A 13,644-nucleotide genomic window follows, 5' to 3' on the forward strand; every position below is an offset into this window, starting at 1 on the left:
TTGGAGAACTAACCACAGATCTTCTGTGAATGTAAGCTGCCTCAAATCCTTGTCTCTTCATGTAATCCCATTTCTACGCTGAAGATAGTTCTTGGCATTGGCTGAATGTTTGGAGTTGTTATCCTTCTGCAGAATAAATTTGGAGCCAGTCAGACACCTCCCCGATGGTACTGCATGATGGATAAGTATCTACCTGTAATTCTCAGCATTGAGGACACCATTAATCCTGACCAAATCTCCAACTCCATTTGAAGAAATGCAGCCCCAAACTTGCAAGGAACCTCCACTATGTTTCACTGTTGCCTGCAGACACTCATTATTGTACAGCTCTCCAGCCTTTAGGCGAACAAACTGCCTCCTGATACAGACAAATATTTTAATTTTTGACTCCTCAGTCCAGAGCACCTGCTGCCATTTTCCTGCAACCCAGTTCCTCTGTTTTCATGCATAGTTGAGTCTCTTAGCCTTGTACTTAGTACTTCCCCAGACAGTCAATGGGTTTCTTCCACAATCTCACCTTAGTAGCAAAGTTTGGCTATTCCTCACCCAGTTTAAAGCCTTCTACACTGCTGTTTCTGTTTCAGTTCATGACTGTGTTTCAACTTACACATGCAACTGATGATCATTAGCATCTGCTTAGTATAATTGGTTAATCATACACCTGACTCTGCTCCTGCAAAATCCCTGACTTTGTACAAAGGGTGCAACTGATGCTGGTTTGAAGCCAAAGAATAGTCACCCAAAATATTGCTTTGATTCCTATTTTTCTTCTGTTAGGTCACTTTGCATTATGTAACATAAAATGAACAAATAAAATATATATTTTTAAAATAATTTTTACTTTACAGCATTTCTTCACACCTTCCTAAAACCTTTGCACAGTACTATAAGTCTCTAAAAACTCTCTAATAAAACTTACTAATTTTCTCACTGACCTCCCTCTCTCTCCAACTAGGTTGTTTCCGCCTGGCCCCTGAGCTGCGCCCTCTTTGGTCTGGTGGAAAAACAAAAAACAGCTTAAATGTAATTCAGAGCTTTTCAGAAAAGTTTAACTTCTTTCAACTTTTGAAAGAAGAGCTTCACTCTGGGGAAACAACACTGCCGACAGCGCTTTATGAAACTGCCCACATTCTGACCGCCTTGCAGCTGCTTACGTTTGAACTGCATGTAAAATATGAGCTGGCGGTCAAGGCAAAAGGCTGAGCTCATCTTGTGGGGGAAACTGCTAAATGATAGCTAATTGATAGAATATTGAGATATTTTGCAGATGGTAGTGAATTATGTAAAAGATCACTTAGATTATTTCGGTTGTTAGATCGTTATGATTTGCAGCATTGTTCTGTTTTGTGATTAAATGACTCTTCTGTTGATTTCATGCAGTATATGAAGAAAAGAAAAAAACTATGAATACTTTGCTTGAATGTACAGTACTGAATGTACCTCTTCTGCCCCTCCGCCTCTTCTTTCTCCTGTTCTTACTCAGGGTTCAGCGGACTCCTACACCAGTCGTCCCTCAGACTCTGACGTGTCTCTGGAGGAGGATCCAGAGGCCCTGAGAAAAGAGGCAGACAGACAGGCTCTGGCCACCCTTGAAAAAGCCAAGGTGTGTCTGTCCTTATTTTTTCTTTTTTCTCATTCCTTACTACTGCCCTTCCTGTTATCCTTTTTTTTCATATCCAGCTTTCTATCTCTCTCTCTCTTTCTCTCTCTGTCTCTCTACTGAATGTGCCTATCACTAATCTCATTCCCATGTGTCGTCTGAATTGACGTCTTCCTCTGATACAGTTTCACTGTTAAATCAACTGGAGTGGAATTACCAACAACAACCTTTCCAGTAGTACTCTAAAGCAAGTCATTTACAGTGCATAATATCTCACCTCATGTTTAGCCTCATTCAGTACCCAGCCAGCAAGGTGTGAAATATTCAGACTATTATTTTTTGAAGGAAATGGTTTGGAATTTGTTTTCAGGAAGGACATTCATTTCTCCAAAACAATTACATTTTTCAACAGTGCAGATGATTCAGACACTATTCACTCTCATGTCTATTTTATCGTACTGTTAAAAACCTTATTCGTGTACATTTTTGTTCTTTTTGTAAATTATCGTTTTCTGACTTTCTGTCTTAGACTAAGCCGGTTGCTTTTGCAGTGAGGACTAATGTTGGTTATAACCCGGGTCCTAATGATGATGTTCCAGTGCAGGGCATGGCCATCTCATTTGAAGCCAAAGATTTCCTGCATATCAAAGAGGTCAGTTCCGATTCTCGTCTGGGATGACATGGTCTGTATATCCTTGTCATTTCTAATATATTTCATTGACGGAAGTGCTTATCAAATCGATTGCTTGTGAATTACACTTTCCGCTTATTTGTTCTGGTAAGCTATACGAAGACATTTCTAATGCTCCTGTCATTGTAATTTTATTTTATGTGTGATTTGAATATATGATTTTTAAGCATTGGCATCACCCGTATCGATTTATGTCTTTGGAATGTATTTGTTGTTCGTGCCAAGATGCAAAAATAAGACATATATCCAGCACGTTGTATATTTTTGGTATCTTCATCACTGTTGTAACCATGGTAATATGACAGTGCAGCACTAATCTTAAAGGGTTTGGTTTTGAATAGATTGTTAAGAGGGGTGATTAGGCGTACAATCAAATCACCTCCTCTTTTTCCATTTATAAACCAATTGTATGCAAGGCAGCACAGTAATGTTTTCCTTAAACGCATTGCATTAGATTTCAGTTACAGATTTTTTTTTTTTTTGTATCAATTTTATTGGAACGACTTTCAGCAAATATGCTTTTTGTCTTCATTGTCAATTTATTTTATATGAATACTTCAGTAGTAATTTCCCCAAAGTTGAGAGTTTTAACTGCTACCCGCCCAAAATTCTAAATTATTTAAAATGATGCAAGGGGTTGATTACACAGATGTCAGGCTAATGCAGATTAGATTGTGTTCCAAAAGAAAATGTGCAGAAGGTCCATAATGAATATAAACAAAATGACACAGCGTACACCAGCTGTGAGCACTGAGTTATCGCACGCCTATTTTCCCCTTGGCATAGTTCCATAAACATAAAATTCAATATTTTTGCTATCTTGTGAGCTATATCATTTGATCATTTGTTTCCAAAATATGACATAAATGCCAGAATGTTTATTAGAATTGAACATTTCTTGCATATATGTAGGTCTGATCGATGCTGTAGCAAAGGGTATAATGGTGTGTGTGTTTGTGTTTGTGTGCGTGTTACTACTGACAGAAATATAATAATAACTGGTGGATAGGACGTTTGGTGAAGGAAGGATGTGAGGTGGGTTTCATCCCCAGTCCAGTAAAGCTAGAGAGCACTCGTCAGCTACAGGAGCAGAGGAGTAGACAGAACCGCTTAAGCTCCAGGTATGCACAACAATCCCTACATAGTAACCACCAACCTTCATTCACACTGGATTTCAATAGTAACACTCAGTTCACAAGCACAGCACAGATAAGCCATTAATAAAAATATTAAAAATGTCCTTCAGCATAGTGAATTAAATTAATATATTTCTTTCTTCTATCAGTAAGTCTGGTGGGAGCTCCAGTCTGGATGTTGCCTCAGGAACTCGTAGGCCCACTCCACCTGGAACAGGTATGCTTAAACAGGAAATGGAACCGCAGTTTAGGTTTCTCTGCTTGTACGGTCCTCCAGACTTGACTCTTCTACCCCCAGCAACAGTTTTACCTTTCAAATAAAACAAGAAATGGACTTTTGTATAGTCCACTGTGCCCTACTTCTTCCTCTTATCATCTGCCTACATCTTACCCTACTTTTACATTTTTCTCCCATTTCACACATTACGTTCTCTCCAGTTATGCCTCTTTTTTAAGTTGTATATTTTGGCATACCTTTTTATACAGTAATTCAATCTTCAATCTTCGTAGCTTTTTGCCTCCTCTATCTCTGTTCTAATTCATTTTTTTTAACTCAAAATATGCACCTAGTGTACATTATGTTGCTGTTTTCCCTCCTTCTGCCATCACTTTTGTTCTGTCTCTGATATCATTTCTGCCTTCCTGTCTTCCTCTGTCTCTTTTTCTCCGCCTGTTTACCAAATCCCCTTCGCCTCCCAACTGTTTCGGTCCCTTGTATAGCTGATATGTCAGCACTTTATGATGATACATCGGATGTTGAGGAGGCGGAGCATGTTGATGCCCGGGACCGTAAGGGTGTGGCCGGCAGTGTCACCTCCCCTCAGGGCAATATACCTCGTCTGCCCTTCTTTAAGAAGGTAACCATAGTGATAGTTCTCGAGCCAGAGTGCATCAGGAAATACCACTCACCATGTCAACCTAATACCCGAAGTCCCTTCTAACCAAATATCTCCTTTGCAAGATTTTCAAATTTCCTGTTTCTTATCACTTCTTTGTGTCCTGGGTGTTGGACATGCAAGCATGATATAAATTTCTAACAAATATCTGAATACCTGAGCTCAATTTTCTGAATGTATTAACAGCTTGTCAATAGCATCACTGCATTGTGCCTCTCTTTATTTCTTTGTTTGTGTTTGCGCATTCACTCTTGGTGTGTATGGAATGCTAGGTGGCCCAGCCAAACAGAAACAGAAGTCGGTGAGTCATCTGAGCAATTAACTTTAACATTTCCACCTCAGTTCTTATAACCCTGTGTGCTTTATTTCCCTGTTGTAGCTAAATTTATCTATTTCTTAACCTGAACTCCCATCCTCCATTATGGTGGATTGCCATTTTGGACAACGCAAGTGTTACAGCATTCACATTTTACTTACATTTTTCTTTAGCTAGGTGTGGATGTGAATTTAAAACATAGTAAATCCTGAATCCTTGTTTTTTATTATGCAGTTTATTTAAGGACACATAAAATGGTCGAGGCAGCAATATTTTGAAAAATCTGTAGCTACACTAGGCTGGTTAAAACCTGTACATACTGTACACCCTTGTCAAAGATTTAGTTAAACAGGACTTAAATGAAAAATTACAAGTTGCCACAACATCATGTATACATGGTACATTATTATGCCTTTAGAGCTTGTTATATGCACTGCAATTTTATACTGTAATTTTACCATTGTTGTGACTTGCTGCTTAATCACAATTTGGACCATATTTTAACATTTTAAATTAAATTATGCGTATACTGTATGTACACATTTAAACATTTACCTTTTATTCCCATAAGAAAACTCTCCCCTGAAAATCAAATGTTTCAGAGCACAATTGTTTTTGTCTGTGTTTTAGCTATTAAATTAAAAAAATATATAGTTATGCGGAAACAGGAAATGATCCAGTACAAATGTTCTTGTGTAAATAAACGAACACAAAACTTGAAGCAAGATTTTTATGTGTCTGAAGTGGGAGGGGTTTATTGTCAACTCTGTTTCAGTTGCAGGAATAATGCTATTACTAGGAAGAATGTTTTTGCCTCAATGAACAAATGAACTTGACTCACAGTGGATAGAAAAGTATGGCTAGATAGCTGTTTGTTCCTAGAAACCCCTTCAATATCAAAACAAATTTCCACATTCAACTACTGCGTAATATCTGAAATGACTCTGAAATGGCTTCTAATTTGGTTAGGGATCTTCAGAAAAAATTAAAACCTATATGTGCCCTCGTTCACAACTAAAGCATAATAAATCATAAATGATCTGTGTGTGTGTGTGTGCGTGTGTGTGTAATTCATCAGATGGAACATGTTCCTCCCTATGATGTGGTGCCTTCTATGAGACCTATCATCCTCGTCGGGCCATCACTCAAAGGCTATGAGGTAGGGACTCACAGCATTCAGGCCACTGAGGTGCTATAGCTCATACAGCTCTATTACAAATGAATGTTTTTTGTCATTGTCACAATCTCTAAAATTAACAATAGGCAAAATTTATTGATAGCAAGGGTTGGAGATGAAGGATGAAGGGGTGAAGGATTGCCTCCTGTCTGCTGTTCTCAGTTTATTCTTTGTATATACATTTCCAGGTAACTGATATGATGCAGAAAGCTCTGTTTGACTTCCTGAAACACAAGTTTGAGGGCAGGTAAGTGCTAATGTTTTTGGATACCATAAATAATTTTAAGAGAGTGATGGTATGCATTATAATTAACTTGATGAAATAACACTCTAAAAAATTTATTCTATTGGCTGCCGTTGTGTATTGCAGGATATCTATCACGCGGGTCACAGCAGATATCTCTCTTGCCAAGCGTTCTGTCCTGAACAATCCCAGCAAACACACCATCATTGAGCGTTCCAGCACCAGATCCAGTTTGGGTACAATAATCACACACACACACACACACACAAATATCATACCAGACAACAAAAGGTTTATACAGTAATTTTATGTCTTCCACTTAAAGCATTTTCACAGTTTCCAGACTTTCTCGTGGTTGCTTTGTGGACATTCTATCAATGTGTCCTGAAACATTCTCTGAAACATTTCCCTGTGAGCTGTCGTGCCTGATTGGCTTCTTCTTTCTTTTTTCATTCTATCTTTCTGGCTCTCTTCATGCACGCCTCTTTTTCCGTCACACCCTCTACCCCTTCCTCCTTCCTTCTCTCTCCACTTCAGACGTACTGGGTACGTATCTTCTCATCTCTTTCACCTCTCTTCTGACTTCGTCCATCTGCATCACTTAACAATTTTTTCTTATACTTTATTTGAGGCTCTGATACTGTCTATTGCATGCTTAACCTGAAAGTGAAATAAGTAAAGGGTCCATAGTGTATACCTTTTTTATATTTTATTTTGCTCCCAGACATCCTCTTATAATATATGTGTGGTTTTAAATATAAGAAATATTTTTAAAGGACCCCTTTTAACCTTTTTCCTTATTTTCACTTGTCTCTTTGTACTTTTGTACATTTGATCAAAGTGATACATTACAAAGTGTTAAGACTAAATATAAAACTGATTTGACCATTCCTGCAACATGTGTAACACTATACACAGCATTATTGAGTATATTATGCTACAAAACTTTATACTTGTTCATGTTTTTTTGTGTGTTTTATGGTTGGAGAGGGTCCAGAATTATTAGAAACGTCCATTTATGTATAAGGATGTACTTACACAACAGGACATGTACTTTCCCTAAAAGGTTGGGGGGGGTAATGGAACTGTGATGGAAACTGTATTGTGCTTTTCAGACACTGAAATGTGCTGAATCAGAAACGTTTGTCTGGATCATTGTGCGAAGGTACATTTGTTTCTGAACAGTCATGAAGAGCACATCATTTTATCCACCTTCTACTTTATTGCAATGACCAACTACATATGTGAACAAGTTCATTACAGTAATGAACAATAATGAAAGTGAAACATAATTGAAAAAGGAAAAGGCTGTACTAGTTTCCATGTATTGATTGTATGGAAGGGAGAGGGAATTTCCACAATATGGACCTTAATTAACGCACAGTATTGATTTGTTTCTAATACTATGGAAATATACAGTATGCATTCTTTTAGGTTTACTTTCCACTGCCTTGGATCTTTTGTAGATTTCTTTGTTTGTAAGCTGTTCTTAAACACATGTGTCACATATGCACACACACATGTATTACTTATACTACATATATTAATATGACTTAGTTGTTTCGAATGTAAGAACAGCTAGGTCTGGCGGTGTTGTACGTCCCCAAGGACAGCATCTGGAGCCTCTTATCTAACATTATAACATATAACATAACATAATAACATTCATGTGCATGATACTAACATGCCACTACTTTTGAGTTTCTGAATGTATCGGTAGAAGTTGATATATTTTGCTCTTTCTATAGATACCACTACCACATTTTCCCACTAAAATGTTTTTGAAATTTTGTTTGATTAACAGGTGTGTTTGTGTGTTTGTGTGTGTGTGTGTGTGTGTGTGAGAGAGAGAGAGAGTGGATTTTAAAATTTCTCCTTCTCTCTCTTAGCCGAGGTGCAGAGTGAAATAGAGAGAATCTTTGAGTTGGCTCGGACCTTGCAGCTTGTGGCTCTGGATGCAGACACTATTAACCATCCGTCTCAGCTTGCCAAAACATCACTGGCACCTATAATAGTTTACATTAAGATCGCTTCTCCAAAGGTACTCACACGTCTCTCAGCTACATTCAAACATAAACAAAAATTGAATCACTCTGTTGAACATTTTTATGATTAATTATGTTTTTGTACCTTTCTCTCCTTGTCTTTATGTACATTTCTGTTTTTTAAGGTACTGCAAAGGCTGATAAAATCCAGAGGTAAATCTCAGGCCAAACATCTTAACGTTCAGATGGTGGCAGCAGACAAACTAGCACAATGCCCCCCTGTGAGTACTTCTTTCTGTCTGACTGTCATAATTATTTCTAATATGCTTTCTTGAATAAATTATTTCTATTTCTTGCTGCGTACTTCACACTTGTTTGTTTCCACTTCTCAAAAAATATATATTTTCTCCACTTAGGAGCTCTTTGACATCATATTAGATGAAAACCAGCTGGAGGATGCATGTGAACACCTGGCAGATTATTTGGAGGCATACTGGAAGGCCACACACCCCCCAAGCAGCAACCCCCCAAACCCACTGTTGAACCGCACTATGGCCACGGCAGCACTTGCTGCTTCACCTGAGCCCGTCTCCAACCTGCAGGTACAGGTGCTCACCTCGCTCCGCCGTAACCTGGAGCTCCTGGATGGCTCTAACCCTGAGAAGGAGGGCCAGGAGGAAGAACATGCCCTTTAATAAGGGTTGAAGGGCTTAAATCCCAGCTGTGGGGAGAAGTCGGAGAAGCGGTCTCTTCCTCAGTGGCATGAAGAAAAGTACACACTGATCAAAGTACAGATAGCTGCTCAACATATAGGAATCTATAAGTGCAATCGTAATTACCTGTGCTTCCTTCATTTGAACCTCACAGGATCTTATTGATATATATCGCTCAAATATGTACATACCCCCCCATACACACAAAAAAAGAAAGAAAAGAACAAACAAAAACACTGAACTACTATGTAGTCCTGCAATCAATATGCATTTATTGCCCATTCTGTACCCCCAAATACATGCAAATATGCACACAACAATAAATTCTCATCTCTGCCCCTCCCAAGCACTCTCCAATGTTCTTTTGCCACCTGAGAAACATGGACTCAATCCATGCCCCTTTCCAAGTTGCCATAGCATCAGCCTTACAAAACATGCTTACCTCTTTACCTTATTAACACCACGCTTTCAGTCTGATCTGCATGTGGATGCTAATATTCCTTACCCAAGTTAAATTACCATGTGTGTGTTTTGACTGCAGTTTGAACAAAGCCCTGTGCCCAGTCTCCACCTTAACAGTTGTCAAGGAGACAGGAGAGCTGTCGTCATGGCAGCAAGATATGTGAATCCTCTGATAAAAGATGTTAGATGTGATCATATACATCTAGCACCGACACATCACTTCCAAACACTATCTTGGTTCAAATTAGGAAATCATGCGCAAATATTTGATAACACAGATTAAAACTTTGGCACGAGATCAGGCAAATATGCAGACTCTGATCCTAACTCCTAACGTAAATAACGTATACAAGGGGGAAAAAAAACAATAAAGCCAAAAAAGCCACACCTCCACACCAATAATGTTTCACAAATACTGGCCACAAGGGGACAGTAATGACATTGTGTCTTTCTGTGTCTGTGCATCTTTTGATGGCGGAATCCTAAATGGATCCCTAATTCCCAAAATAGTGCACTATTTGATCTTGAAATAATGCCTTTCACACCCTTTAAATTCCAGTGTGCATCAAGCAGGGAGCTACTTCTAATTAGCCTACCGTGTTATTTGTAAACTTGGCAGCTTATCCAATAATTTTACAAGGAATTTTGTTAATTAACACATTTTAATGTATCTATATTTCTTCTTTCTATATTTCAGTATCAGGCTGGTAAAAACACTTGTTTTTCTTCTGCTGTTGTAAATGTTACTGTTTTTTCTAGTCATGTGAAGTGCATGAGCAAGTCATGTTACTAACCTAGTGACTGGCAGTTATAACCACAAAAAAAGATGTTAGAGTACAGCAATAGGGAGAGACTATTTTGCTTAACCTTTCGTTGATATACAGTATAAATAACCGAAGGGTAAATCTTACATTTTATAGCCAAGAAACATTCAGTAGTCTCTGTTATGCATTTGGTACCTGATGAAGTCAATGTCAACTGAGTAATTTTACTTCGTTAATCATACGCTGAATGGAAAATGAATATAATCTTTTTTTTTAAATACAAGGTTTTTGTTTGCGGATGAATTACTGCAGTTTAAATAAACCTGCTGCTAAAGTAACAATACAAAATCCTTTATTATCCAGTCTCTCATGTCAAATGTGTAAAATATTTCAGATAAGGTAGTGATTTCATAACACATGGTAGAAACTAACCAAAGGAGTGATACTGTAGGTGCAAACATTTCTTTACATGAAGGAATGGCTAATCATATAAAGAGCCCCTTTACTGCACTTTGAATACTTTGTTCATTCCTGCTTAAAAATACACATTTAATAGCCTTATTCAATTCTCCACAATCAACCCGTATAAAGAAGGCCATGCTTATGATTGTAGGTTACATTTCACTGGGGACCTGAGGACAAATTTATTTGTAAATAATTTTCTGTAAATGGCTCTTTAGTGTAATTGGACAAAAAAAATTACATCAAAGCATGCTAGCATATGGTGAGAATGTGATGTTTTAGTATATATGACATTTGATCTCAAACTCTAACTCTTGTACTAACTTCTTGCTTGCTCTCCTTTGTTTATGTTTCTGCATGCTGATTGGCCTGGACTGTGTGATTTGGGGGCGTTGCTTGGCACAGGGGCCATTTCTCGTGCACAGTGAGCCAAAGAGGGAGGGGCCTGTCGTGGAACGGGCCTGCCCCCAGGACTATCAGACCGAGCTGGGTGGAAAGCAGCCACTGCGCACATCACGCAGTCAGTTGCAGTCCGGGGGGCGTGGCTTATCACGACAGGACACATTTGATTCGGAGACACAGGGCAGTCGCGACTCGGCCTACACAGATGACATGGAAACGGATCCATACGAGGAGCCAGAATCCTGTCGCAGCCGGTTAAACCCTGCCCACCAGGCCCCACGGCAGGCATCCTGGGAGGATGAGGGGGCAGAACCAGATCAGGAGAACCTCAACCTAGCACCGCCAATGACCAATCAACATCACCGTGGGCGGGCCCACCTGAGAGAGCGCTACTGTCAAGATGTAGAGGCTGGTGAGACCACGGTAGGCCGCAACCAAAACCAGGAGGAGTGGAACAGAGACGTGTACATCCGCTAGAGCCAATACCCAGAGAAGAGGACAGGGGAGACATGGAGAGTACATGACGGATTTAGAGGGATTAAAATTTAGGGGGACAATTGTTTATGTCTAAAGCTGGATCTGTTTACAATCCATAGAAACCACCACAGGCAAATGCTGTACAGTTCACATTTCAATCATGCGCATTATGCCAACCAAGCTTACACTCATACTTCATTTAGCTAATCTTATTTCAGGGTGAGGGGGAAGCAAAGACATGTTTGTTTCCATTTTATCTTTTTGTTCTAGTTTTCTTTGTGTTGTCTTGCATGAACCCTTATCACTATAGGGATAATTCCTTTTTCCAATGGCAATGCAGTAAAACTAAGTAAATATATAACCACAAACTTGTGTGTATGTATGAGTGGATGTGAGAGCGAGTGAGTGCATGGGTGTATGTATCTTGTCCTATTACTGTCTTAATCTGGGCCTCTTTATCCCCATTTAGAATATTCTGGGCCTCAAATCTCGTTAGTTCCTTAGACTGGATACAGTACAATTTTACTATGGAACTGTATGATATAAATTAAAGATTAAAAGACTCTTGTTACACTTTCGACCTTCAGATATACCATGTCAGTGGATTCACTGAATGTATCACCAGGTAATGAATGCCAGGATTTCCCAGCTCAAAATTATCTTCAAAGATCTGCCAATATTCTTCATGTATATACTTTCTCTATTTCTTTAGATATTATTTATTATGCTTATAATGCTAGAAACTGTATTACATCATTTGCCTGATATAGCTTTATTGCTGCTACGTGTTTTTTCAGCCTGTACAGTAATCTGTTCTAAAACTCACGTTTGTGGTACGAACAGTTTCAGTAAAGTGGCTGACACATTAATAAAGCCGACCAATGTTAACTTATTTGTGATAACAGGTATTATTATGCAAGAAAACAAAACTTTAAAGCCGCTTTATTAAATGTGATGTGATTTTTTTCCCCACCTTCAAATGAATATGACTTTAAACAACTATAAAAGGTCTAAAACAGGGTTTCTTTGCTCCGGTCATGGAGGCTTACCTGCATAACATAATTTCAAGTTTCCCTTCTCATGACACAGTAGATTGTTTGTTGTAAGCAGTAGGGAAGCATTGAAGAGCAATGAGCCTCCATGACATGAGTTGGTAATCCATTATCTAAAGCACTTTGAGACCTCCATCAATGGCTACTACAGGAGACTATGATATTTGCCATGTAGAAAATATCTTATGTGGCATTATCCCGCCTCCTGTGATCATCAAAGTTTTTCTGATGCACTACTGCTGTGAGAATGAGCTGTCTCATATACATGCCAATCACATAACAAATGACAAGTGCCAGAATATTTCATAAAGTTACACCCACTACCCATGGTGGGTGGTCTTAACTCTGTACCACACATGTTTTTTGTTGTGTGGGTGTGCTATAGAAGTGTCACCCTTACTCTTTGTCTACCAGTTATTTTTGTCACTTCAAGGATCTGATTGTGTGATCACGCTTATTTTACAAAGAAATGCACAGACAAAAACTCATAATACACACACAGGTGTAAACACACACGGTAAACCTTCTACTGCCTTTTTCTCCTGCTCCTGCCTTTTGTGTCACTATCTCTGTGGGCATTTCTAAACAACAAGGGTTTTGTGTGTGTGTGTGTGTGTGTGTGTGCGTCTGTCCGTCTGTCTGTCTGTCTGTCTGTGTCTGAGTGTATGCATGTGTGGGGGGGGGGCACTCAAGCAGCTTTTGATGTGCAGGAAGAGTTTCAGTGAATATCCTTGATGAGCCTGTTTTTACTCACATATGTTGCAAAAGGACATCATGCTAATGATGAAATTCAGAAAATGTACGAGAAAATAGCTTAATAATGAATGTTACTGTTGCGTTATTGCAATTGTTAATATATGACAAAACATAATCATGTAATCTTTGGTGCCTGATTGTAGCTCCATTTTGCTTTTTTGCCTCCTGTTTTTAATCTGTGGGTAAATCTGTATTTTAATTAAAAATTTAAATCAGAACTAAATCCTGCGTTTGAACTGTTTCCTTGAGTCTGACTATTTGTAATGGATAAGCAGTAAATAGTTGGAGGGAGGAAGAAGTTTAAAGGGACTCCTACAGTAGACGGTACACTTAAGAGACAAAACATGTCCTGTTACCATGGTGGTGAGAACAAAGAGTGTAAAGTCATGTAGAGAAGAACAAAAGTACTCTGAACTGAAAACCAGAATAGGCATAGATTGGTGTGAAAAAGGAGAAGAAGCAATTCTTTGTCTTTTGAAGTCAACTTGCTGAATGTGTGATTTCACACAGT

The 13,644-nt window shown here is 38.7% G+C and overlaps 1 protein-coding gene across 5 annotated transcripts in view; it reads left to right on the plus strand.

Moving 5' to 3' along the window:
• The window catches only part of cacnb1 (calcium channel, voltage-dependent, beta 1 subunit), a 33,435-nt gene extending 20,102 nt beyond the window's left edge, over positions 1-13,333 (plus strand). For 2 of the 5 annotated variants that reach the window (XM_058372977.1, XM_058372992.1), the window contains 12 exons: positions 1,484-1,603; positions 2,130-2,252; positions 3,276-3,412; positions 3,577-3,644; positions 4,148-4,284; positions 5,718-5,798; positions 6,005-6,063; positions 6,187-6,296; positions 7,950-8,101; positions 8,231-8,326; positions 8,462-8,647; positions 10,852-13,333. In XM_058372977.1, the coding sequence (XP_058228960.1) occupies positions 1,484-1,603; positions 2,130-2,252; positions 3,276-3,412; positions 3,577-3,644; positions 4,148-4,284; positions 5,718-5,798; positions 6,005-6,063; positions 6,187-6,296; positions 7,950-8,101; positions 8,231-8,326; positions 8,462-8,647; positions 10,852-11,325 (1,743 nt within the window). In that variant the 3' untranslated portion in view covers positions 11,326-13,333. Of the gene's footprint in view, positions 1-1,483; positions 1,604-2,129; positions 2,253-3,275; positions 3,413-3,576; positions 3,645-4,147; positions 4,285-4,595; positions 4,625-5,717; positions 5,799-6,004; positions 6,064-6,186; positions 6,297-7,949; positions 8,102-8,230; positions 8,327-8,461 lie in introns of all 5 variants that reach the window. The other 3 variants (XM_058372985.1, XM_058372998.1, XM_058373005.1) reach the window with 3 other exon arrangements.
• The last annotated feature ends 311 nt before the right edge of the window (positions 13,334-13,644 follow it).

This window comes from Hemibagrus wyckioides, linkage group LG02, assembly GCF_019097595.1.
Source record: "Hemibagrus wyckioides isolate EC202008001 linkage group LG02, SWU_Hwy_1.0, whole genome shotgun sequence".
Taxonomy (NCBI): Eukaryota; Metazoa; Chordata; class Actinopteri; order Siluriformes; family Bagridae; genus Hemibagrus; species Hemibagrus wyckioides.